This window comes from Chrysemys picta, chromosome 22, assembly GCF_011386835.1.
Source record: "Chrysemys picta bellii isolate R12L10 chromosome 22, ASM1138683v2, whole genome shotgun sequence".
Classification (NCBI taxonomy): Eukaryota; Metazoa; Chordata; order Testudines; family Emydidae; genus Chrysemys; species Chrysemys picta.
This window is the reverse complement of record NC_088812.1, coordinates 10320641-10346781: the sequence shown is the minus strand read 5'-3', so window position 1 is coordinate 10346781 and position 26141 is coordinate 10320641. Positions and strand designations below refer to the sequence as shown.

General features: G+C 42.9%; 1 protein-coding gene across 31 annotated transcripts in view; it reads right to left on the bottom strand.

The window, feature by feature from the left end:
* Positions 1-26141, bottom strand: part of BRD4 (bromodomain containing 4) — a 209512-nt gene that overhangs the window by 54738 nt on the left and 128633 nt on the right. For 15 of the 31 annotated variants that reach the window (XR_010594492.1, XR_010594493.1, XM_065576374.1 and 12 more), the window contains 4 exons: positions 22652-22935; positions 20754-21119; positions 19360-19440; positions 18131-18259 (listed from right to left, as the gene is read on the bottom strand). Coding sequence is in view for 29 of the 31 variants with exons in the window: in XM_065576374.1 (XP_065432446.1) it covers positions 18131-18259; positions 19360-19440; positions 20754-21119; positions 22652-22935 (860 nt within the window). In the remaining 2 variants the exon portion in view is untranslated. The remainder of the gene's footprint in view (positions 1-18130; positions 18260-19359; positions 19441-20753; positions 21120-22651; positions 22936-26141) is intronic. The other 16 variants (XM_065576384.1, XM_065576379.1, XM_065576386.1 and 13 more) reach the window with 2 other exon arrangements.

The following is a 26141-nucleotide window of genomic DNA, read 5'->3' as shown; positions in this document are numbered from 1 at the left end:
AAATAATTTTAGCTTCTCTGAAGTCTTATGGTGTTCTTTAAAACCCTGGCAGGCTCTCCACCTGCTCTACAGTACTGGGTTGCTTAGAGTATGGTTGGAAAGGCAACTATGTAAAAAGGGCATCTTCTTACTCGACAGGTCTCTTCCCTGTGCGTAATACGTAAGGTTAAGATTTTGTCACTTTTACTAAAAATAACAGTCAGGTTGTGGGCAATAAGCAAAAATTCACAGGAGCCATGACCTCTCTGTGACTTTTACTTAAAATAACGTGGGGGGGGCGGGGGGGGGGGGAGGAAGAGAGGGAAGGGGAGGGGGGCAGCTGCTGGGGGTGGTATGACAACTGGAGCCCCATGGGGGACTGACAGCCCGAGCCCCATTGCCACAGGGATGGGGGGCACAGCCCTGGCTCCAGACACGAGTGTGTGGGGGCGGAGGAGATAGCCATGGCTCCAGCTGCAGGGGCGTGGTGCACAGCCCTGGGTGAATCATAGAATCATAGAATATCAGGGATGGAAGGGACCTCAGGAGGTCATCTAGTCCAACCCCTTGCTCAAGGCAGGACCAATTCCCAACTAAATCATCCCAGCCAACGCTTTGTCAAGCCTGACCTTAAAAACCTCTAAGAAAGGAGATTCCACCACCTCCCTAGGTAACCCATTCCAGTGCTTCACCACCCTCCTAGTGAACAGGGTGAAGTTAAAGAAGTCAAGAAGGCCTGGTAAAGTCACAGAATTCATGACTTCCATGACCTCTGACTAAATTGTATCCTCAGTAATATATATTGCATCCACTTTAGTGCCAAAATAAGATTTTAATATTGACATTAGTCTTGCAGAGCCAATGGGAGGGAGAAATGGATTTTACCCTGGGTCAGTCATTATCCTCTGAATTGTTAAACAAGTTCCGGTGCAGAATCTTTCTTGCTGACAAATTATATTCAGATATAACCCAAGTTGATTCTCAGATCCCAGATAGTAGGGCTGGCAATTAGAAACACCATCTTTTTACAGGTAAGGCAAATGAGAGAGACACACAACGCTATCTGAACTAAATTCTCAGAGCACATCCTAACTGCTCAGTCAGGTAAATAGTGCCTGGGATTTAGTTTTTAAATAAGGCAAATGTAAAAAAGCTCTTCATGGTACAGAGGAGTCCCAAACGCCAACATTTAGTTACTGTGACATGCCAAAGCACCATCCCCACCTAGAGCAAAGGCAGCTGGGGAAACAAGTTAGTCTAACAGCAGAAGAGTCCATTTTAAATATTCTCTAACCCATTTATCATTCAATATGTAAAAACTAAAGCATGACTCTTTAAAAGGTTTATATTTAAAAAATGTAAAAACATGTTTATGGTGAAAAGCCACATAAATGCTACCAATCATAATATTAAGTCTGTATTTGTCAGTTAAGCATGCACTGCTCAGTCATCTCTGCTCAGTCATATTTTTGCACGTTACAAGCAATCTGTGGCTTGTGCCTCAGAACAATTAAGGGGGTAATTCTGCCTGATTGATATGCAGTCATTTTGCTCACATATGGCCTACCTGACTTAGCTATTTAAACATACATTTAAAAGGAAATAACTAGGAGTGGGCCACATTACCATGACATCAAGGTTAAAGGCCCAAATCCAGGACTTTACTGTAAAAGTCTAGCTACCTTTCTGATATTTTACTTATAATTTCAGAATGCTGAATGCATTAGCTGCCTGGAGACAAACAACGAGGCTATTAGAAATATAAGGCTGTACCATTTAAATAATTTCCCCAAGATCTGCAATCTGACTGGAAACTGGACTTTAACCACAATACCCTTGAAGGAAACAATAGGGACAGGGGAGAAATAGTTAGAAATTGTATTATTTTTTGTTTGTTCGTTTTTAAGACAAGTGCTCTTTGCATGCTGAAATTTTCTGTGCCAAGTTATAGCCTGTACTAACACTTTATTCAGCACAGACAGTTTAAAACAAGAATTATGCAAATACCCTCTTAACAGTACCATGGCAGTGACTGCTGTCTGCCCTCCTTCTTTGCAAAGGTACAAGCTCCGTTTCCTAAAGACACTGATTACATCATAACCAGCTGGCTACAGAAAGCAAACACCACCTCAATTACATTTATCACTTGACCAAGCAACTTGCAATTATACTTTAGTGTGAACCAGGGTGCAGAGTCACCTTTAAGTGAAACACTGACTTAAATCAATGATATGGCAACTGTAAACGAGAACATTTAAGAGTCTGATATGAAAGCCTAAAAGTATTTTTCAACATCTGTCCATTTTGTTTGTTTGAATGTTTAACTGCAAAGTTTTTTTCCCTGTAAGATTCCAAAAGACGACATAACCAATGACATAGGATTTTAGCAACACTTGAAACACTCACCATTATCCTTAAGTGGTTGAAAAAACTGAACTTTAGAGACATTAATTTTTTCTCTCACAAACCTTACGCTGTCTCCCATTGTGAACTCTCTCACTCTAGCAGAGAGACCAAGATGACCACATCTCAGCTTTCTGACTCTTAAGAGGAACAGTTTTGTTTATATGTATTTTCAAGAGCCATAGCCCTTTTACTTTTAAAATCAGATAAACAAGTTTTTTACTTATCAAAACCTTTGTGATTCACATTTGAATCCCTTTCATAGAAAGAGTGCAGGGTTTTACAAATAAAATGTAACTTGTGAATAATTTAGATCTGAAGAAAATAAGGGACTTTGTTCATATAACTGCAGCTCTTCTCTTCAACTATATTTATATAGAGAAAGAGTAAATGTGGGTAAAACAAAAATACAATGGTTAGAAACGAAGTTTTGAAATGATAAATATGAAGAACAGCCCTAAGTAACTGCTGCTAAAAAAACAAAACAAAAAAAAGCGGTGGGGGGGGGAGGGAGAGGGAGCGCACAAGTTCTCATCTTTCTCCATGACACACTTCTGCTGTCAGGATTTTCAGTACCATCCCTCTATCAAGTTTTGAATGCATTTAAAAGAATGAGGCAAAAATTCACCTTCTGCCTGGAAGTTCAACATTTAACCTAGAGTGGTTGTTTTGTGTATGTAAGAGTTTCTCTCTTAACTCTACTGTGTATACAACTTAGATTAGAAACTCTTTAGCACAGGGCACATGTCTGCTCATCATGGTGCTACGCATACTGTTGGTATGAAAATAAATATTTACCCATGTATTTACGTAACTCATTTTAATCGTTCACCAAATAAAATATGCTGCAGTATAAAAATTTACTATTTAAATATGAAACTATTTTAAGACACAGTTAAATAAAATAAATCAATAACCTCATTTCACAAATCAGCTATTAAGCATTATCAAAAATATTTACACAAGAGACTAATGATTCCTTTGAGCAACAAACATTTAACAGGACTTTTTAAATAAAGAAACTGAACACAAAACCAACATGCTTTTCCTTCTCCTTTGTCCTCCCTTAGAGTACAGGCAAAGGATCACAGATATGAAATTTGTACTGACTTATATACTAGTCTACTTTGGCTCTTGTACCACACCTGTCACTATGACTTGAATGAAATCCTTTCTTGAAACCTTCCTGCACTTTTAATTCAGTCGCACCCATCTCTGAACTCTCATCAGTCTTGGCCTCAAGAACTTGTATCTGTATGATTTTTTCTCTATATGCTTTTTGTAAATCAAAGTAATTATAGCACCATTTGCCTTCCCATAGACTTTGTATACACTAGATTTTTTGCCAAAATATTCTCTCTGTTGCTACCTCCAGTTCAGCTTCTCAACTTGGTAGCAATGGTAAGTGCACTAGTGCACAGGTAACTCCAGGTGTGCATTTACATTTTAACTACCGTATCATCTAACTTTGCTTACAGAAGGTCTAAGAAGATGCAGTGGGGTAGACTGTAGGCTCTTGAGGGGCAGGGACTGCCATTTATTGTGTGTGGATATCTATCACATTAGGGACCCAATCTGTTGACCTTTAAGCACTACCGTAATACAAATTTTGATCAATCATATCATAGGTGGCCACCTAAAGCCCTGTCTGCCCTAACAAGTAGCACGGTTACTGGCAAGTTTTTGGCAAAAAAAGCCTCGTGCAGACAAGGCTCTAAAGTTCCTGAAGTGCTTCACAAGCTTTACTAATCAGACAACCTTCCCGCCACAAAAACAAATTGCCTCTGCATCTGAGGTGTTTAACAATGAAAAGCAACACTTTCACAGCAGGTTAATGCAGAAACTGAAAACTACAATTGCCAACTGGAACAAGTAATAATTAAAAATAAAACAGGCAGAAAAAATAATCCAATAAAAGCAGCTTGAAGTTGACAGAGATACCATCTAGTGGCAAAAATACATTGTTAACCTATTAACAAAAATTCACTAATTTATATTCAAATACAAGCAAACATCTTTATGAACAGCACAAAATAGTGATCAGAAATGGGCAAAGGATTAACTAGTCATATCAAAACATGACACTATTGAGCACAGAGCCACAGAAAGAACCAATTTCTAGCACATTCTCAGTGGTTACAGACTGACTTTCCATTTTTAGTATGATGTACGCGTCTCTTAACGTGCAATTTAAAACCTTATCTATATGATCAATCATAATATTCTCAGTTACCAGAGGTCTGCTCAGACCTAATTTTTAGGTCCCACCCAAGTAAGGTCAAGTCATTTTTTGACCTGACTTCAACCCTGACCCTTCTACTCCATTCCCCTGAACCCGAATTGCGACTGTTGCTATCTCCTGCCGTGGGGTTGGCACAGAGGCAGCTGCATGCTCTGGTCCTGTCACCCATGCTCTGCTGTGTGTACCCTGCAAAATGAGTATGCTGAGGCATCACAATACCTCTCACACTGCAGCACACACACACACACACTAGCAGATGGTGGCAGACAGCAGGAGTAAGGCACACAGCTGCTGTCACAAATAACCACCACAGGCTGACCTCACAGGTAGGCGGAGAGCCAAACCCAGCTGTCCCAGACTTGACACTTGTAGTCTGGTTCAGACTGGATTGCAGGGCTTAGTACGAAAAATTGTTACTAACCTGTTCCGTAACTACTGTTTGAGATGTGTTGCACATGTCAATTTCGCTTTTGGAGTCTGTATGCCCAGTGCATGGCCATCAAACTTTTTCCTTCAGCAGTACCGGTTGGTGGCTCAAACTTCCTCTGCTATTGTGTGTTACTGCATGCAGGTATAAAGAGCAGAGCTCCCTCTAGCCCCTCAGTTCCTTCTTGCCATAACTCCAATGAAGATAGGTAAGAGTGCATGTCATGGAATGGACACGTGCAACAGATCTCTAAGAAGAGCAGTTTTGGAACAGGTTAGTAACCCTTTTTCTTCTTTGAGTAATTGCACATGTTCATTCCACTCTTGGTGACTCAGAAGCCATAAGACAGGAAGTGGGATTGGAATCTATTTCAATAAAGATTGGAGAACAACTTGTTCTCCTCTAGCATTGTCTTTGGAGTCTTAAGCACAGCATGTGGATCATGGAGATGTGGACCAAGGACCAGGCTGCAACTACAAATGTCTGCAACTGGGACTTGTGTCAGAAAGGTCGCTGGGGCTGACCGTGACCTCGTCAAATGAGCTGTGACATTAGCCAAAGTCATCACGCATGCATATGCAGGGTGCAATCCAGGAAGAAATTCTCTGGGTGGAGGAGACCTCTTACCGTTTGCCAATGCTACAAACAACTGGAAGGATCTATGAAAGTGACTGATTTGTCCAGGTAAAATGGCAAGGCTCTTATGTCCAACATATGCAAATGCTCTTCTACCCAATACCACATACAAGCAGGGAGGAATACTGACAAATAAATTGGCTGGTTGATGTGGAAAGTGGAAGCCACCTTTGGGACCAACTTCAGATGAGGATGCAGGTAAACCTTGTCCTTAAAGATCATCATCTGTGGAAGTCCCAGCATTAATGCCAGCAACTCCCCTGCTCATTTGGCCATGGCTAATAATACTAAAGACTAGACTATGTATATATACACACACACGTTACGTTCACAAAGGCTGAGAGAAAGAACTGCTCTGATATAGAACAGAGTTCCAATGAGTGTCATGGGCAATAAAAAGGAACTGAGGGGGGCTACCTTTTATATCTGCATGTAATGGTGAATGGGGTGGGGGCCCAAGCTGCTAAGCAAGTACTATAGAGGGAAAAAGTTTCTGACAGCCGTGCGCACCAACACCTAGCGTGGAATCCACATGTGTAGTTACTCAAGAAACTATTGTTTATTTGCATACTATATAGACTTTCATGAAGTCTGTTTTTTCTATTATATACAGATTAGTAGCCAGTGTTGCAAGATTTTACACATTCAGTCTTAACTTTAGCATTTCCTGGCTTCCGAGTGCTTAACTTCGCAATGTTGATATTTTCTTAATGTAATTTTTTGTATGGAGTTTTCTAGCTAAAATTATTTGTATTGAATCTCCAAGCAAGCCAACAAAAAAAACCAGTCACCTACCTTTTTGTAACTGTTGTTCTTTCAGATGTGTTGCTCATGTCCATTCCATTCTAGGTGTGTGCGTGCCCACATGCACAGTTGGGAGATTTTTGCCTTAGTGGTATCTGTAGGGTCGGCCACACTCATGTATTGGTATATTAGGCGTTGACGACCCTATGCCCTTTCAGTTCCTTCTTACTGCCCATGACGGTTGGTTGGAGCGCCTTGTCTTGCATCGCAAGTGTGTTAGTGGTCCTTACAGTCCATTGTTCTCCTTTGTTGTTAGTTGCTAGGTACTTAGTCAGATCTTTAAGTTAAGTGTTACAGTCGTCGTTTAGAGTCCCGGCTTGGACTGCGCCTCGGAGCGGGGCATGCCCGTTCCCCAGGTTTTAAGCCATGTTCATTGTGTAGCCGGCCGATGCCCATTAGTGACCCCCAAGAGAGCTGTTTAAAATGTTTGAGGGAGTCCCACAGAAAGGATAAGTGCAGAATCTGCAAAAACTTTCACCCTCAAACTCAGAAGGAGCGGGATATTTGCTTAAGGGCCCTCCTCATGGAGCTTGCGCTTCGTCCTACCTCTCGATCGGACTCCAAGCCTGGTACCTCAATTTTGACAGTCCAACTCACATTCTTAGTCCTGGGAGAAGTGACGGCTGAGCCAACTGGCTGTGACATTCTGGGCTCCAGGAAGGCAAAACGGCTGAGATCTGACTCTGATTGGCTATATACCAGTTCCATAACTTTCTAGCTTCGGCGCACAGGAAAGGGAATCTCGCTCTTCTGGTTGTTATCAAACATGCAAGCCATGTTGTCTGTCATGATTGTGATTGTTTTGCTACTGATGAGGGCAGGAACTCAAGGTAGGCAATCCTTGAGTTCCAACAAACTGATGTTGAGACCAGTTGACTGAGGAGACTACCTGCCCTGAGTTATGAGTGAGGGATGAGAGTATATCTCAACAAACAGCGATGCATCTGTCGTCACACTTATTATTGGAGCAGGTTGGATCAACGAGACACCCACACAGACTTTGCATTAATCTTGCCATCAATCCAGAGAGTTCTTCACCTGGAGGGGAACCTTAACCTGTTCGTCCAATAGGTCCCCCTGAATCAGCCCTAAAAGCAGCAAAGGCATAATCTTGCATGCTTGGTCACAAAGGTGCAAATTGTCATATGACCCAGGAGCTGCAAACAGTTCCTTACTGTAGTACAGGGTCTTCCTTGACTTGTCCCAACCAGATGTGACAAAGTTACGAATCTGTATGTGAGAAAGTCGTCCCTGGCTACCAACGAATCCAAATATACCCCTATGAATTGTATTCTCTGTTACAGGGGCTAATGTGGATAATTTTTTTTTTTTAATGTTTAGCTGGAGACCCAATTCTTGGAGGAGAGAGGGGGCTCTGCATGGAAGTTAGTACTGGTTTGTAAGATCAGCCCTTTGACTAACCAGTCATCAAGATACCAGATGACTAAAATTGCTTCTCACCAAAGGTGAGCAGCTACTACTGCTAAAGCCTTTTAGAATGCCTTTGGGGCCAAACAAAGTCTGAAGAGAAGTACTCAGCACTAAAAATAATCCTGGCCCATGGTGAAGTGCAGGTATCCCCTGCGTGCAGGATGTATCTCTAGATGGAAATAGGCAATCTGTAGATCGAGGGCCGAAAACCAATCTCCTGCCTTTAGAGAAGAGATTAGGGCTGCCAGGGTCACCATCTGGAACTTTTTTGAGACATGATACAAAAGTATACCTTGAGTAAAACCCCTTCCCCTGTGAGGTCTACTGCTCCTTGTCGCAGGGCTGGTACATCCAGTCACCCTTTGGGGTGGGGGAGAGCTGCTTTACAGCCCTGTGGCTGGGTCTGTAGGGCTGTCTTTGGTCTTGAGGCAGCACGGCCTAGCGGCCAGAGTCAATAGCTCAGCCCTTGCTGCCAGGGCAGCGCGGCCTAGCGGCCAGAGTCAATAGTATGGGTGAGCTGGGCCACCACGCTGGGGTGAGTGGTGGCCAGGGTAGGGGGACCCGGGCCCTCCCTCTCCACTGAGTCCCAACCCAGGGCCCTGTTGGTGGTGGGGTTGCCCACCACCAGCTCACCGGGGATCCTACCGAAACACGCCGAGCTAGTCTCTGGTTCTACAACTGATTCCCTGCCAAGTTTCCCTGGGTCACTTCCTACCCAATTCTCTGCAGTTTGCAGTCTCTGGGTCCCCACGGTCTCTCCACTCTCTGTGGCATCCTGAGCCTGGGGGGTTGTCTTTGTCTGACTGGCCTCTGAATCCTGGAGTGCAGGCGGTCCTCAGACAGGAGCCAGCAGTGCACTTCCTTCCTCGCCAGCGGTCAGCCCAGACTGAGCAGCTCTGCTTCCTTTTATCTCGTCTCCAGCTGGAGCATGCCCAGCAGAGCTGAGGGAGCATGGCCGACTCCTCAGCCCAAAGAAAAGGATTAACCGCTGCTGCACCAGGGTGGGGCTGGTACAACTAAACAAAGGAGGGAGTGTACTTCTTGGCTCAGTATAGTCTTGTCAGAGGAGTCCCTGAAGAGGATGTGGAAGGGAGGAAGGGACAAAGTGGATGGTGGAGTCCAATGTTATAACCTCCATGACACTTGTCTGCTGGAAATGGGAAAGGCAGTCTCCAAAAGTGTGGAGGTGGGCAAAAGGTTGCAGTTTGCAAACTAGAGGTGAGGGAGGAGTTGAGCCCTTGCCCATCCTGTCAAAATAGCTATTTCAAAGATGACTGGGTACTTGCTGAAGGTGGGTGGGAAACTTTTCCCCTCCGAAATATCAGTCTCTTTCTAGCAGGTTCTGTGAAATCCAGAGAATCGTGTTGGGTATGATCTTTGGGCAGTTTGAGACCCTCTAAATCTCCTCTTTTTTGTAGGAGTCCATATACCTAGAAACCTCACCATAGCCCTGGAGTTCTTCAGCGTGTACAGCGACTCGTCTGTATTCCTGAGAAGAGTTTCTGATCAAACAGGAGGTCCTCAACTGCATTTTGTACCTCTCTCGGGAACCCCAACAGCTGGAGCCACGACACCCTATGCATGACAATTGCTGTGGAGATGGATCTAGTAGCAGTGTCTGCAGCATTCAAGAATGCTGGGAGAGGGGTTCTGGCTAATAACTGCCCTTAATGATAGCCTGAAAGTGCTCTCTATGCTCTTGTGGAAGATGTTCAATAAAGGTTGCAAACTTGCTGTAACTCTTGTGACATCATACTTAGCCATGTCTGCCTGATAATTTGTGATCCAAAATTCAAGGGTCGCGGATGAGTAAGCCTTTCACCCAAAAAGGTCTATCCTTTTCTGGTCCTTGTCATAAGAGGCAGAGCTGGAATAATGCTGTTTACCTAGCTTGTTTACGGCATCCAACACATGGGAATTAGTTGGAGGATGGCAAAACAAAAATCCTGAGTCTTGGGGTAACAATATTTTTTATCTGTCCATTTACAAGTTGCCAGTATAGGGCCATAAATTTTCCACACAGCCTTTGCTGGATCCATGAGCTGGTCATTATTGGGTAACGCAACCTGGGTAGGTGTCACTGGCTACAAAGTGTCCAGGAGCTTATATTGTGTGTCTTTAACCTCATTAAGAGGTATCTCGGGGGTGTCCACCATCCTCTTCACAAGATCCTGTAATCAGCAAAAAAGGTCAACCATCGATAGTGATGGAAACATGACTACTTCATCCAGAGACAAAGATTAAACAGGGGTTTAAGGGGTAGCCTTGTTGTCCACCCTAGCCTCCTGTCCCTCAAAGGTCTTCTGGTGTTGGGGGTTTGGTGGAGGAGAATGTTTGAGACTAGTTTCCTGGTGCAGTGGAGCCAGAGGTCTAGAAAATTGCTGCGGATACGCTGCCCAAAGACCCTAGTGGTCCATACAGGAGAAGGGGTGGGACTGATCCCAGGACTGATCCCACTGTCTCTGACATGGACGAGAATCCTTATGGGTTCCTGTAAGTATGGGTCCACAATCTCAGTTCAGGCCTCTACGTGCTAAAGTAATGCAAACAAACAAAAACATGGAAGACTTCCTTGCATGGAATGAGACAGTTATGATCACCAGCCTATCAACACTTCTTGTCTTTGTAAACCTGCTCCAAGTAGAACAGTAGTCAAACTGACAGTACTCAAAATGTTCTCCAGACAAAAAGCCTATAGACAAGTGAGGTACAACCAATTTTTTCTTCACTTAAAACAAAGGATTGAGCTCTGCTCAAAAAAGCCAGAATCCAAATTAAGAAGTTTCCAGAAGTTGGTGAATAGGAAACCCTTGTAACCCACCATTCAGCAATAAATAAACCCCCATAAAAATGCAAACAAAGCAGGAAACAATTTTAAAATCTTGCCCGGAAGGATGTCATTGATATATTTTGGTGCATATCAGAGGGAAGAACATTCTGAAGTTGCAGGCACTCAGTGGAAAAAGACCAGCCTTTCACTCCTCTGTTATACAATAGGACAGTCAGCAGGCTTAAAACTGCTCACTTCTAGTGCTACACTAGAAGGCTGGGCACAAAATGATCTTCAGATTGGCCCAAGACCTTGTCATGCAATCGTTGGATCCATCTATGCAGTATTGTACAGTGAAGACTGGGTAGAGCTCTGATAGAAATGATTTAACATGGATCCCTAACATCACTTCAAAGCCTGAAAGGAGGAGTTCCATGCATCTAACTTTTCACATCTTCATAATTTAGTCTCATTCTCCTAAGCAAAGTTAGAGGACACAATTAATGCGAAAATGCCCAGAATGCTGAGACTGGGAGGCCAGGATTTCAAATAAATTACTATAGGAGGCAGGGAGGAAGGAGAACAGTGATCTCCATGTAGTAATAGCCTGTAGCCTGGTACAGCACCCATATACCGAAGCCCTGATGTTTAGAACTGAGCTGTAATTTAAATTCCCTTGTGCTAGCCAAGTGCTTCCTGCCAGATATACCAGCATCATTGATGCTTGCAGGCTCTCTGTGGTGAATCCCTCAGTTCCTCCTTAAAACATATCTCTCTCCTTTTAACAATTTTAACAATGATTTTAAAAACTAACATGCTGTGTAAAATGCTAAGCAGATCACTCAGTAGTATAGAAATTCAGAGTGTGGCTTTGAGCATTGCTGTAGCTAGACAGTTATGATGCACTGACAAGAAACTTGAGAGGTCACACACAGTGTGAAGATGCAGTCAAAAGATCTGTAGCTCAAAGGAGCATTAGTGCAGGATTCTTTATCCAAAGCCACACAGGAATAGGACATATATATAGCTTGAGTAAATGCAGCACACAGCAGCAAAAGTGATAGGAATTTAGATACATGAGGAATATGAAACAAATATTAAAAAATGGTATATAGGAAAAATTCCCTGCATATAAGCCAACAATTTCTGCGGAATTTAACCTTTCATTTTAAAAAACAAAAGCAAATTTTCACTCTTTAATGGCCGGGAAGAAAGCTTCCCAATATGCAGACCTGCCTTCTTGAGTCTGCAGACAGGTCTAGTGTGTGGATGAAATCCTGGTTCCACTGAAATCAATAGGAATCTTGCCTCTGCCTTCAATAGGGCCAGGATTTCACCCTGTACTTCTTGCTGCTTAAGGCTTTCAAAACCAGAGCTGAGCAAAATTAAGACTGGTCAGTGTCAGTGCAACTATTCAGAAATTGACTAGAATTTCAGTATCAGAGAAGCCAATCTCACTCTGCTGTTGCTTGGGAAAAGCTGTGAAAACCAGCAATGGAAGCTATATATAGGAGAAGAGGGTGCAAAAATGGAGGTTAAAGTAGCAAGGGGAAGGGGCTGAGTTTTAAAATTTATCTGAAATGTATTTGGTAGGCAGGATCCAGCAAAACACTGCTATTTATGCATGACACTGTCCCATGAGGACCACATCTGCCACGTCACCACTGGCTGCCTTAACTAAGGAGTGCAATTCATTGGGTTCTCATCAGGTCATTCAAAAACATGAAGCTTAAATAATGTATTCAAGGAGAACTCCTTCACCAACAGAACCAGTCTGTGAACTGTGAAAGAAACAACGCTGTTATTTAGGACATCATTAGCAGAAACAATGGTTTCACCTAGGTAGCTTTGGTTACAGCACACCACATATGCCTACCCCGCACAAGACAGCTGCTACCAAATACCACTGTCTCTCTTAACCTGAAGAAGAGCTCTGTGAAAGCTTGACTCCCTTACCAACAGAAGGTTGGTCCAATAAAAGATATTACCTCTCCCATATTGTCTCTAATATCCTGGGACCAACACAACTACAACAACTCTGCATACATGGATCAGAAGCAGCTTTTTAGGACTGTGAAAGCTCAGGCTAATTATGTCTTTAAACAGTCCCACAATTGCAGCAAAGAAGCCACAAAATAGCCCCACATAGTGCCTTTGGAGTCGAAACATAAAAGAGTAACCAGCATTGAAAAAGTGGAACAGTGAAACCTAGTGTCTGAGAATATATAGCAGTACACATGCCTAGGACAATAATAACTGTATAATTCCCCTGTCCTCAAAGTGCATGGCCTAAAATCGATCTGTTGGAATTTAAAACCCGATAGCTGGGGTTGGAAAGCAGAAAGAACTGATTAAACTGCTCTAAAATGGAAAAAAGATGTGAAACTTTCAGCTGAATAGCCAAATCTTCATAGGACCACCCGATGGCTCCTACCGCCTTGAATATTATCTACCAAAAGAGATGAGTCTCTCAAAGCGTATCTTGGAGAGAAGTACTTTGGCTCACTTCAGGAGGAACTCCTCAGTTTTCCCTTGGGTAGCTTGCCTACATATTTTCGAAGATAGTTTGTAATCCAACCCTTACAAAATGCTTCAAGACCTGATGAATGGGCAAAGTGCTTTCAGGTTTCTTCTCCTCTTGGAAGGAAGGTGAAAACTTTACATGTTTCCGGTTCACATTTACATCAATAAGTGCCTGACAATTCTCCAATATAAGATCATCTCCAAGGGAGGGGAGATGCAGGAGCAAGATGATGAGTTAAGTTGCAGCCAAATATAATTCCCTTTAAAAAGCCATCCTGACAAGCTGTCAGTCTGGATAGATCTGGTCTTCACTGAAAAGGCTAGGTTAAGCAGAACATCTAAGTATACCAATATAGTATGGTGTACAGGGCAATACAATGGAGTAGCTTTCATGATAGTTATAGGAGGCCTTCAATATTCTGTTCTAAGCCCAGCAATATCCACAAACTATATGCCAAAACGCCCAATGCAGAGAGTGCATGTGTGTTTTCAGCATAAAAAATGAGATGGTACAAGGGAGCACAGCTCCGTGGGAACCTTGGGCTCTTATTCTGGATCTTCTTCCTGTTACGAGTGTGAAGTTATTGAAAGATAATTGATTGTTCCTACGCAGGCTATTGGAACTAGGAGAGTCATTCCAGCTGCTCTGAATACGAATATAAACAGACATTTTCATGGAATACTGAAGTTTCCATATTGAGTGAAACACTTCCCTTCTGTCAGCTACACTGCTATTTAAAAAAGCCCTACAGACTGCAGAAGTGAGTGGAGAGTTGCACATTTTAATGAAAGGCTCTGACGCAAAGGATTACTGAATTTTGATAAAGGATTACTGTGATGGCAACACAGAGTACTGAGTACGACAAAGTTATTTATAAAGTTATTTGCTTCTGAGGCTTTACAAGATGGGATGCAAAACAAGTTTTCACTTCAGTTAAAGGGTGGTAAACAAAGTACACAGTTACAGAAACCAAGGAGAGATTACTCACATTGTGCGGTAACTACAGTCCTTCAAGATATTTCCCCACCACCACCACTCTTATGGATGGCTCAACTTCAGATGCCTCCCAGGAGGTTTGTATCAGAGAGTTTCAGCAGCAGTGCCCATTTGTCCCACACAAGCGCTCCTGATGGCCTCATGCCCTGTACTGAGATATAGAGCTGCATGGGCAAACTACCCCCAGTTCCTTTTCCACTGTGATTTCTGCGAGACAAAACTTTGAAGAAGTGCAGTTACTGCACAAGGTGAGTAACCTCTCCTTCTTCGAGTAATGTCCCTATAGGTGCTCCATTTCAGGTGACTCCCGAGCAGTATCCCTGGAAGCAGGAGGGAGCTTTGGATTTGAGTCCAACACTGAAGTTATAACTGCAATGTTAAAGACAGCATCTGATCTGGCAGCATGAGTCAAAGCTTAGTGTTTGGAGACCAGGTTGCCACTGTTCAGATTTCAGCCACTGGAATATCCTTCAGCAGTGCTACAGAAGCATGCTGAGATCATGTGGAATGGGCTAGGCACTTCAGAAGGAGGCTGAACCTTGAGAGTTTTGAGTGGAGATTGTGGATCCTCTGGATCGGTCTATAAACAAACTGTCTGGGAGACTTTCAAAATAGTTTGGTTCTGTCCAGATAGAAGGCTAATGCTCTTCGGACATCCAAAGTGAGGAGGGAAAAATCTTCAGTGGTCTGGTGTGGTTTTGGGAAGAAGATTGAAAGATGAATATCCAGGAATATTATTGGTTAATACAGAATTCAAAATATAACTTTGGTAGAAGGCTATGATGTTGTCATAATGAAACTTTCTCCCTGAAGAATACTGTAAAAGGAGGGTCTGGGATTATAGCCCCCTTTCCCCAACTCTTTTGGCAGAAGTGACAGCCACCAAGACAGCAGTTTTCATGGCCAGGTGAAGATGGGAACAGGCAGCCACTGGCTCAAAGGGGACAATTAAGGACTAAGTTAAGTTTAGGGGTGAGCTCTATTCAGTGGAAAGGTTCAAGCTCTTAATGAATTTTGCTGTCCTGGAGTGAGCAAGCACTGAGAATCCCTCAACACAGCAATGAAAGGTCATTATGGCTGCCATAAGAGCTTTACTGAACTCATGGAGAGTCCTGACTTTTTCAGTTCCAACAGGTAGTCAAGGACAGCGAAGAGGGAAGAATGAACACGTGAAAACTGCTGCCCAGTACCACAGTGGTGAAATCTCTTACATTTCTGAAGGCAAATGTTTCGCAAGATATCTTTCTGCTGTTTAACATCACTGTTATACCTCTGCAGAATAGGAAGATGCTATCCCCAAGAACCATCAAGGAACCAAGCTCTGAGATGAAGAATTCCCAGGTTGGGATGAAGACTCCAACAGGAATCCTGAGACAGCAAGTAGGGAGATGCCAGACAACAAAGACGAATCAGCTAAGGGTACCACGCTTGACTTGGTCACTATGGGATAACTAAATATGCATCCGAAGAAGTGGGCTGTAGTCCACGAAAGCTTATGCTCTAATAAATTTGTTAGTCTCTAAGGTGCCACAAGTACTCCTGTTCTTCTTAAAATGGCCCTGGGTTTGTCTTGTCTGATCTTGTTCAACACTCTCAAGATCAAAGCTGTGGAAGGATATGCATGGAGAGGGGGCCTTTTTTCCAAGGAATGAGGAAAGGAGTCCACCCTCCTCTTGAGCAGAATTTCTTGTACTTCCTGTTGGTGGTGGCAGTAAACAAGTCCACCTCTGGAAACTCCAGGGTCAGAAAAATGCAATTGTGGATCCATAAGTCCAGCTCCCAATTGTTATCTAGGGAGAAGTGACAGCTGAGATTGTCAGCCATCATGTTTTATATACCTGGAAGTTGAGACTGAAATAAGGACGTGATTGGTTATTACATCAGTTCTATAGCTCTATTGCTTCAGCACTGGGGGTGGGGAAGTGGGGGAGATCTTGCACCCCTTTCCTCCTGACAATTGATGTAGAACATGCAGGCTATGCTGTCTGTCAAGACTTTGATGGATTTGCCTTTGATTAATGGAATGAAATAGTTACAGGCATTTTTGACTGCCCTCAGCCCCAGGTTGATGTGTAGAAGAGACACTTGGGTAGACAATTTGCCCTGAATGGTGAGTGTCCACAAGTGTGCCCCTGCACCCCACCATGGCTGCATCTAATGTTACGGTGATATGAGGCTGGATTAAAGGAACACCTGCACAAACATCGGATGGGTCCTTCCACCAACTGAGTAAGTCCAGTACTCAGTGAGGGAAAGACACTAAATTGTGCTTCTTCATGCTATAAATCATCCTGACCCATCCCTGGACACAGCAAAGATGTAACCTGGCATGTCATGTTACAAAGGTACAAGCTGCATGCGTTCTAGCAGTTGGAAGCAACGGTCTTCCCAGTGGTCACCATGAGAAAGGCATGAGGCTCTTGAAAACCGTTAATTGGTGGCCCAAAGATTCTAATATAGCCACTGAGGAAAGCCATTAAGCACAGAACATGGCATCCAATGCTGCTCAGACCAATGAGAAGGGACAAAGATTTGTCTTGCCCCTAGATCCTCTTTTTCCATAAAGGTGTCAGGGAAGATGTCCCTATGCTGACAGGTCCTTGCACAAAGATTTGGGAATCTGAAGAGGGGTCCTCATTATTGTCTACAGGATGAGCTCTGCCTAGCTCAGAAAGTACTGGAGGAGCAGGTGGCACCAGGGAAAGATCTAATCCTGGTGACCCGGTTGATATCAGTATCAACAGGTACTCCCCATTGAGAGGGGAGACTTCGGCTCTTCTGAGACAAACAAGTCTCTTGAATACCTAAATTCTTGTGGTATCAGGATTTGTGCTGAGAATGAGGGATGTTCCACAATCTGTACCAGGTTGAGACTTGCTTTGATGGGTCCTGTCTAGCAGAAGTCATTGATACCAAAGATGACGACTCCTTTGGACGCACCAAGGGACCCTGGATCACTTGTCTAGAAACCAAAGGCAGCACAGGATGGCCTGTCGGTACAGCGCTTCTGGAAGCAGAGAATTTATTGTCTCTCCTAATGCGTTCATGCTTAGGTGGTACTGAGTATAGCTTTGATACCAAGGTATGGTTGTTACTGTGGCTCTTTGAAGGGCTCTGAGTCTTAGAAGACTTCCCAGTATTACAGGAGCCTGGAGCCTCAGCAGTCCGGGACTTGAGGTCTCTGACAGAGTCAATTTCTGAAGACACTGGGGCTTTTTTGAAATAGGCTCTTCGTGAGGAGAACTAGAACTCCTCTTTTTAAGTGTCTATTTGGTACCCTCCAACATCTTTCCCTGAAAAGGTGGGGGGAAATCTGGTGCAGAAGCTGATGAGGCACTACGCTCAAAGGCTGATGTACAGGGGAGTACTGAAAAAAGCTCGCCTCAAATGAAGCAAAGAAATGATAAAATACAACTTGTAGAAGTGAATAATTACACGAAATTAAAAATTAGATGATCCTAAAGCAAGCTTAGGGCAACGCTAGAAGCAGGCATGCTAGACACTCTCTCAGGCTGAGAGAGGTTTGCCACACAGCTCTACTCATAGTTGGGACAGGGAACTTGGATGTCTGGAGTTCATGCATGGGCTTAACAGGCACTGCTGCTGAAAACCTCCAATCAAAGATGAAAGGGGTGCATGCACACCTGAAGTGGAGTGCCTATAGGGACACTACTCGAAGAAGGAAAAAAAAAAGTTACCAGTTCAGTCTGTTCAAGCTGGTATAGCAACTACAGTTCATGCGAACACTGCAATGTGGAAGATTTGTTTTTGAAAATTTAGTGTACCATTCTGGTATATTTCTGTACTTCAATTTATTTTACTTTCAAGTTCAGGGTATAGGTTATGCTAGACCAATATGAAAAAGTTTCAGGTACGAGTTCAAAACAGAAAAGCACTCTAACAAAGCAGTTTCTTTACCTGCAGTTTCCGTGCCATAGCTACCACCTCATGATCAGCAGGGTTGTATTTGTAACAATTGGAAAACATCAATCGGACATCTGCTGCAAATTCCTGAGCATCTCTGTATTCCCGGTTCTCCAGTTTAGACTAGAAGGGAAAACAAAACTCCACTATCAACAGAGCAAGCAAAACAAGTTACTGAATGGACAAGAAATATCTTGGATCTATGGCATCCATAGAGTTCTGGGCTTCCACCTAATCTTCATCTCTATCTAACCTTTGCCAAATGGAGCACTGCTTTGGAAACTTGCCAGAAACCTGAGATCTGCATTGGATTTACATAAAATGGAGCAGATTACAGCCATCCTGAACTATAATATGGAGGTGCATCCAAAAGACGACTACAGAAATAGCATACAATGCAGCTAAACTGCTGAGACCAAAATGGAACATTGTATGCTGGAGCTGGTATTCCTTCATAGAACATCCCTCTATTATAATGGGCAGCTGCAAGCTACATGGGAGAACACGACTGCCCACATGTGGCAGACACATTCACTGACTACCAATTCAAAGGACAGTATGAAGGAACTAATCCACTAGATTACTGGTCCCCATGCCCATGAACATCATTACCAATCACAGTGCAGGGTTTTGTTTGAACAACAATGCGCTAAAACTTTACACACACACAACTGAAATTATTTTTTAAACAAACAAGTTTTTAATCTTTGTATCACTTTCTTATAAGAGAAATCCCAAACTGTCAGTAGCAGTTAAAGACATCCCGCAAGTCGGGTCAGTCCAGCATAGCAGTGACAGTTCGAGGAATTAGAAATTGGGACCACAGGATAATCCCTCCTTCAGGTCAGCAGGAACTTGGAAGCATTCAAGAAGGCAACATGCTTGGCATTTTTCTGTCAGACACAGGGAACCACATCCAACTGGCTGTGGCAATGTAGGATTTTTGAGAGTAGTGTGGGAACAAATCCCCCAAGGATCTACGGATGAATCTTATCCCCACCCCCGGGGAAGAGATAGAGCTTGATTAAAGAAACAAAGCAGTTGAACTGTGCAGGCTTAGTCAGTCCAGAGTGAGACTGTCAGGCATTACAAAAACACAAGCCTTAAAATAAACTCCCTGCACAGCAACCTCATTTTATTATGAAGTGAATGTAGTGGTGTGAAGCCCTGATGTGTGCAGATCTCAATTTATCGACAGTTGTCCACACCATCTCATTATATACCTCAATTTTTGTCTGAAGGAGCCAGAGGTGAGGATAGTTCTGTCTCCATGGCTCATTCAATCCTTTGCCTCTCTGCTGTGCCTGCCAACAACAAGGCCAAAAGTGATGGTGTTTTTTTGAGAGGTGGACACCTGACCATCAGCAACTGGAACAAGACCCACCAATGCATTTCATATAAACATAAAACAGTTGTCATGGGCAATGAGTTTTGCTCACAACCAACTTGAACTAAATTTCAACTAGTGACCTGGAATAAAGAACTTTGTTATCCCATTACCAATGCTTCAGCCATCCAGATCCTCTCTGTACTTGTGGTTTTTCAGAATTTCCTAGCTGGTTTTTTTTTTGGTTAGATTTGGAGAATACTACAGAATGCGCAAAGTTATTATGCATATTCAGAAAAAGGGGCGATGGTACCAGCTCAATCTTCAGCACAGTTTTTAATTATTCAATTGAAGAAAAAACTATACTCCTTCATTCACTTCATTCTGGCAAAGTTCCTAGTGTAATCTCAATATGGGCGTCGGGGAGAGAGAAATTTGTCTCTTTCTTCTGCTTAAAGTATTTAAAAAAGAAACCTGGGTTGTGTGAATATTAAGGCTCAGAGTTGAATTGATACAACCAAAGAATTCTGCAGTTTAAAGCTATGTCCATGATGAGGTTATAAAATGACAGTGCTCCAAACAATGAATTGACATTTTCAGCAGAGATATGGACTGCTTTGCAATTACTTCTCTTGGATAAGTAACTCTCAAATACTCCATGAGAGGGAGCTAGCTGTGTCCTCACAGCAGAAGGCTTCGATTTAAATGCTCTGGAAACGTAGTCCTTTACATTAAGCAGAACATTTCCTTTAAAGGTGAATAGCCAATGTGGTGGTGGTTTTTCTTTTTTTTTGTTTTTTAAAGAAAATTCCCCTACTACAGCAATCTGTACTGACTGATTGAGACCATTATCTTGGCTAAGGGTATTCAGTGTAGGCTGGCCATAGTAGAGGACATTTACTTTAAAAAAATGCACAGGCAATTTTTTTATTTTATTTTTTTAAGACCCATTCTGGAAAGGACTGTCTTCTTTTCAGGACCTGTCACTTAAAGAGTAGCACATTATGGACAGATGAGAGACTCCACCTACCAGAATTCTCAGGTTACAAAGAATGAATGGTTAATTGATTTCAGACAGAGTCCCAGAGAAGAATCCTTTCTTTTGCAACACACACATTTTTGGTGGCTATCTACAATACACCATGTTAAGCATGCAGCTGCACACGTACGCCCATATACATGAGTTGGCATGTAAAACAGACTGCATTTCCCCAGGGAAGTTATTCCTCCTGCAGTCAATTTTTTTTTATTTTATTTTATTTTTTTTTGGCTATGTGAAACTGAGCTTACTTTGATTGTGCTCAGATCCATGGGATGTTTAATGATATCACAATAATCATGCAGTCCCAGTGCTTCCACGTCCACAGGTTTGTAGAAGGGCCATGCGTAGGCAGCATGCTTCTTGGCAAACATCTCTTTGATGATGCCACTGCAATACTTTAACTGCTCAGACACTTTGTTACTGTTACTCTTTTCTACCACATGCTGCTGAGAGTCCGGAACATCCTTCTTTGGAGGTTTCACTGGCCGGCTGCTTTCCCTTCGGGGGCCCATCTTGGCAGACTTGGGTTCAGTGGGCAGCGAGGAGGATTCATGGATTGCATCTATTGTTGTTGGCGTTGTGGTGTCTGCTTTCCTCTTCACTCCTTTTTTTGTCTGTAAAACAACAAATACAACAGCATTATAATATTTTATTTAGTCTTGTGCTCTTTTGTTACTATTGTATTCACAGGATCCACCTCTGGTTGTATATTAAAGGCTAACCACTAAGTACTCAGGAGACAGGATTAAAAAGTTAAAAAGCTTTCTATAAATACGCAGTTTGTACTGAGCCCTCTAGAAAATGTGTAACTACAAATTATCTTTATTATATTAGCAAAGATCAAGAGGATGGTTAAATGAGTACACCTCTACCCCAAAATAACGCTGTCCTCGGGAGCCAAAAAAATCTTACTGCGTTATAGGTGAAACCGCGTTATATCGAACTTTCTTTGATCCGCCGGAGCACGCAGCCCCGCCCCCCAGTAGCGCTGCTTTACCGCGTTATATCCGAATTCGTGTTATATCGGGGTAGAGGTGTATTCAAAATCTTTTACTTAAGAACCATGTTAGGGTCAAGTAAACCTCTTAGGATTAATTTCTACAGCTTGTGCGGTGTTTACCGAAGCCCAGATCTTGGATTATTTTGGCTGAGTTGCTTGATGGGATTTTCAGAAGTACCTAAGGCAATCAGGTGACTAACTCCCACTGAAGGGTCATATAACTTGGGTACCTAACTCTGTCAAGAACTTCTGTGGCTGTCAGGTGCCATTTACAAAAGTGCCATGTCTCAGGAGAAAAGAAGTGGCAATCTTACTGATGCAATGATATAAAAGGCATTGCTCAAAATAAGAAATATTAGTTAGCAGGGTCTGATCTGCTGAAGATGTATGCCAAAATTTTCAAAAGCAACTAGTGATTCAGGTACTCAACTTGAGACACAATAAAGGAGCCCAATTTTATTGGGTGGGAACTCAGCTCTTTTTGAATAGTAAATTTAAAGAACGTTATGTTGCACATTCAAAAATTGAGGCACCCAAAATTACTAGTCACTTTTGGATAGCTTAACCACAGTGACACAGCTTTTCAAGCCAGATGGCTTTCTTTTCCTTGAAAAGCCTAAAAAAACACACTATTAACCCCAGTACACAAGGCTGCTGGCTAAATGTTTAGTGGAAATTGTGATGGGCAAATACTGTTCTACTCAATGACTTTGCTACAGTCAACAATCTATGGAAAACAGATTCTACTTTTAATGGATAAGGACAAGTGAGGCAGGGTCTTAGTGGTTAGAGAAGAGGACTGGGAATCAGAACTCCTGGACCCTAATCATCAATCTATGATTCTGCCCTTGACCTGCTGTATGACCTTGGACAAGTAACTCAGGTGAGATTTTCAAAGACAAATGAGGAGTTAGGAGCCTAACTCTCCTAAGTGCTCTTTAAAATCCCACCCTTCACTTCTGTGTGTCTCAGTCCCATCCCTCCAATCAGTAAAAATCTGTAAAGCAATTTTAAACCCTAAGATAAAAGGGACTTCACAATGAATGTTTTAAAATAGTCATCCAATAAAATCTTCTCTCTTCTAGAGAGAAAATTGAACACAAAGAATCCTGACTCACTAACTCCACAGAGTCCTTGTTTACTCACCTTCACAGGCTGTGCAGCTGTTGGGATAACAGGTGGGTGTGCCTGAATGGGCTGGGGAGCGGGGGTTGAGGGAACAGAAGGTGGGGGAGGAGGGGGAGGAGGTGCAGGTGGTTGAGGAGGCACCACGGTCATTACTGGCGGCTGGACAATAAGGTCAGGGGTCACAGAAGGAAAGGAATGAGTTGTTTGCACAGACTGAAGATTCTGTTGTGGGGCCTGCGTCTGAGCTGGGGATGATGCTTGAGTTACGTTTTGTACCGTAGATGCTCCTGGTTTGGGTGTAACTGTCAAAAAATGAAGGAATAAAGAAGGGCCACACTTAATGCTTCAAACGTACTCATTTTGATCAGGCAACAAATGCACATTTCATAATGGTCAGTATTATTTTTTAAATAGTGGTGCTTGGGTAACAATACTTTAGCGCATCCTTCCCCGAGTAATCAAATTCAGGACAGATACTAATCAAATTTTTCATGATCCATTTTAAGTAGAATCAGGTCCAAAGACACACTGCCCTCAAAGGGGTCCCTATCAGAGCCGGGTGAGAGTCTATTCTCCTTCCCCTGCCTGCTTATGTTTTTCTTGCCATTCACATGGCTACAGTTCACAGTTACGAGGCTTGTGGTACCACGCGGGCAGAACTTCCTTCAGAAGCAGTCAATACCCATCAATGAACAACAGCTGTTGCTATTCAGTGGCAATAAGCAGTCACGTCAACACATCTGCAACAGTCTCAGAGAATGATCATCAATCTGCCAGCTAGCAGGAACTCCCATGAGGCAACTTTTAACATGAAATGCAACAAGAATCTCAGATACCTGTGCAAAAGCCAGATACCTGTGAACACAGGGTTTCCACATTAAAGGATGGGAAAGGCATTTTGAAAGTCATGCCCCTAAGTAATTGAGGAATTCCACCATACTTGGTGGCACCTTAAAGACTAAAAGATTTATCTGGGCATAAGCTTTCGTGGGTAAAAAACCCACTTCTTTTTGCACTTCTTACCCAGGAAAGCTTATGCCCAAATAAATCTGTTAGTCTTTAAGGTGTCACTGGACTCCTTGTTGTTTTTGTGGATACACACTAACATGGTTACCCCTCTGATACTTGGTACCATACTTGGTGTTAACCAGAAGCACTGTCTCCTTTTGATAGTGTTTGCAGGGTGACGTTTGCCAGCACAATAATCTCATGCTAGGAGGCAGTACTTCCGAGAAAGACACCCACCCATTGCAGGCCAGCAGGCATTACAAGAGTACCCTCCTAGCAGACATCAGATATATTTCACTGTGTCCGTTAGCAACAGTTCTATTTTTATATATGCAAATTCCAGGAAAAGGAGCACCTATCATTCTAGAAAGGGACTTCCTGACATTTTAACTTGCATACTATTTGGAACATCCATTCGCCCAATCACTAACAAAAACTAATCATGAGCAAAAAAATGTCTGATTTTTAGCTTGCAGAAATTCTAACTAGGCTAACAACCTGAAATTAAGAGATCACAGTGTAGGCCAGCAAATACAGTAGAACCTCAGAGTTATGAACACACCAGTCACCCATACACCCCATTTGGAACTGGAAGCACGCAATCAGGCAGTAGCAGAGACCAAAAAAAGAAAGGCAAATACAGTAAAGCACTGTGTTAAACAAACTACCAAAAAAAAGTTAAAAAAAAGTTTTGACAAAGGTAAGGAAACTTTCTCTGCTTCTTTCATTTAAATTAAGATGGTTAAAAACAGCATTTTTCTTCTGCATAATAAAGTTTCAAAACTGTATTAACTCAATGCTCAGTTGTAAATGTTTGAAAGAACCACCATAATGCTTTGTTCAGAGTTCCGAATCACCTCCATTCCCGAGGTGTTCATAACTCTGAAGTTCTACCGTATCTATATTTTGGCTGCCATTTCCCAGTATGAGGTCTCAAGTACAACCACCACTAACGCAACCATTCTTCTTATTGGATGCGGAGGTTGGCAAACCAATTTACAGCAGCCTCAGCACTGAAACGCAAAGCCCTCAGACTAAAAAGCTAGGAAAAGCAGTGGAAAGGCCGAATCTATATTGAAAATGCTGTTTCCCTAGGCTGAATCTCAGGAATCTTCTGAATGTCGGGTGAATGGTAATATGAAAATAAGCGTTCTGGAGGTCAGGGGCCAAAAGCCAGTGTCCTTTCTCTAACCACAATAATTCTGACATTAGAGTCACCACTTTGAAATGTTGTGTTCTCATAAATTTGTTGAGGTTTTTGTAAATCCAGAATGGGTTTCCACCTGCCAGTCTTTTTCAGAGTTAGAACGTAATGGGAATAAAAACCTCTCCCCGTGTTCTGATGGTACAGGTTCTTTGGCACCTAACTGAGCATCTCTTTGACCTGCATCTTGTACTGCATGAATCCTTCCTGCAATCTGGATATGTTCAGTTAGCTGCTGGTGTCTGGGATAAGCCACAGCACAATTCTCACTGTTCTAAGTTTGTGATTATGAAGAATGGACTTTGTTTTATAAATTAACGTTTTTGGTTGAGATTAAAAAATAAAGCTGTAACAGGACACTTTAGAGACCAACCTGTAGAATTCAGGTAGGGAGAGAGGCAGACTGTAAAAGAGGGAGAGAGAGGGGGGGAGGGGGAAAGTGTGTGTGTGTTCCACAGCATGAAGTTCTTCAGAGTGTAGATTGAGTCTTATATTACCAGAATCCCAAATGTAGCCAGCAGAAGTCTTGAAAGCATATATTCTTCTTCTAGAAGTGTCCCTGTGGGTGTTCTGCTTTAGGTGTCTTGATGCCATGTGCTTTTAATCAGAGATTTGTGGTAGCAGTGCCTGGTTGGGCCATGCACACGGTGTAGCCATCTCGCGCCCTGCCAAGCGGTTACATGGTGGTGTGCAGCCAACCCCCGAGTTCCTTCGCTACCACTTTTGGCTTGAGTCGGAGTGACCAGCAGCACCCTCTCTTACCTCAAATAAGCTTAATAGTTCATAGTTGTTCCTGATAGTGTTAGCTTAGTTGTAGTTAGCTGCCCCATCCCCTTGCCCTTCATATTTAATATTTCACTTTTTCATTTTAAAAAAATTATATTTTTCACCTTTCCTCTTTTATCCCTGCCTCCCTTGTCAGGTACTCAGCTATTGCCTTAAAAATAAAAAAAGGGGGGGGGGGGAGGGGGAAATGGAGAAACAGGGATAAACCCTGTTTTTCTTTCCAAGGACTTGTTCTCTCAAGCATGCCCAGCGCACCTGGCTTTAAACACTGCCTGATTTGCAGACTTTCCATACTGGTCTCTAACGGCTACGCACAATGTCCCCCCTGCTTTGGCAAGACACACATTACCCAAAAGTGTCTGCACTGCAGAAAACTGACAGCCTGGACAAGGAAGGCCAGGGATCTCCAATTGAAGCTCCTTATGATGAAGAAATCCCTCAGACTGGCCTCTAACCCCGAGTCCAGGACGCTTCCTGGCCAACGGGCGGCAGCATCTGACGGGATCCGCT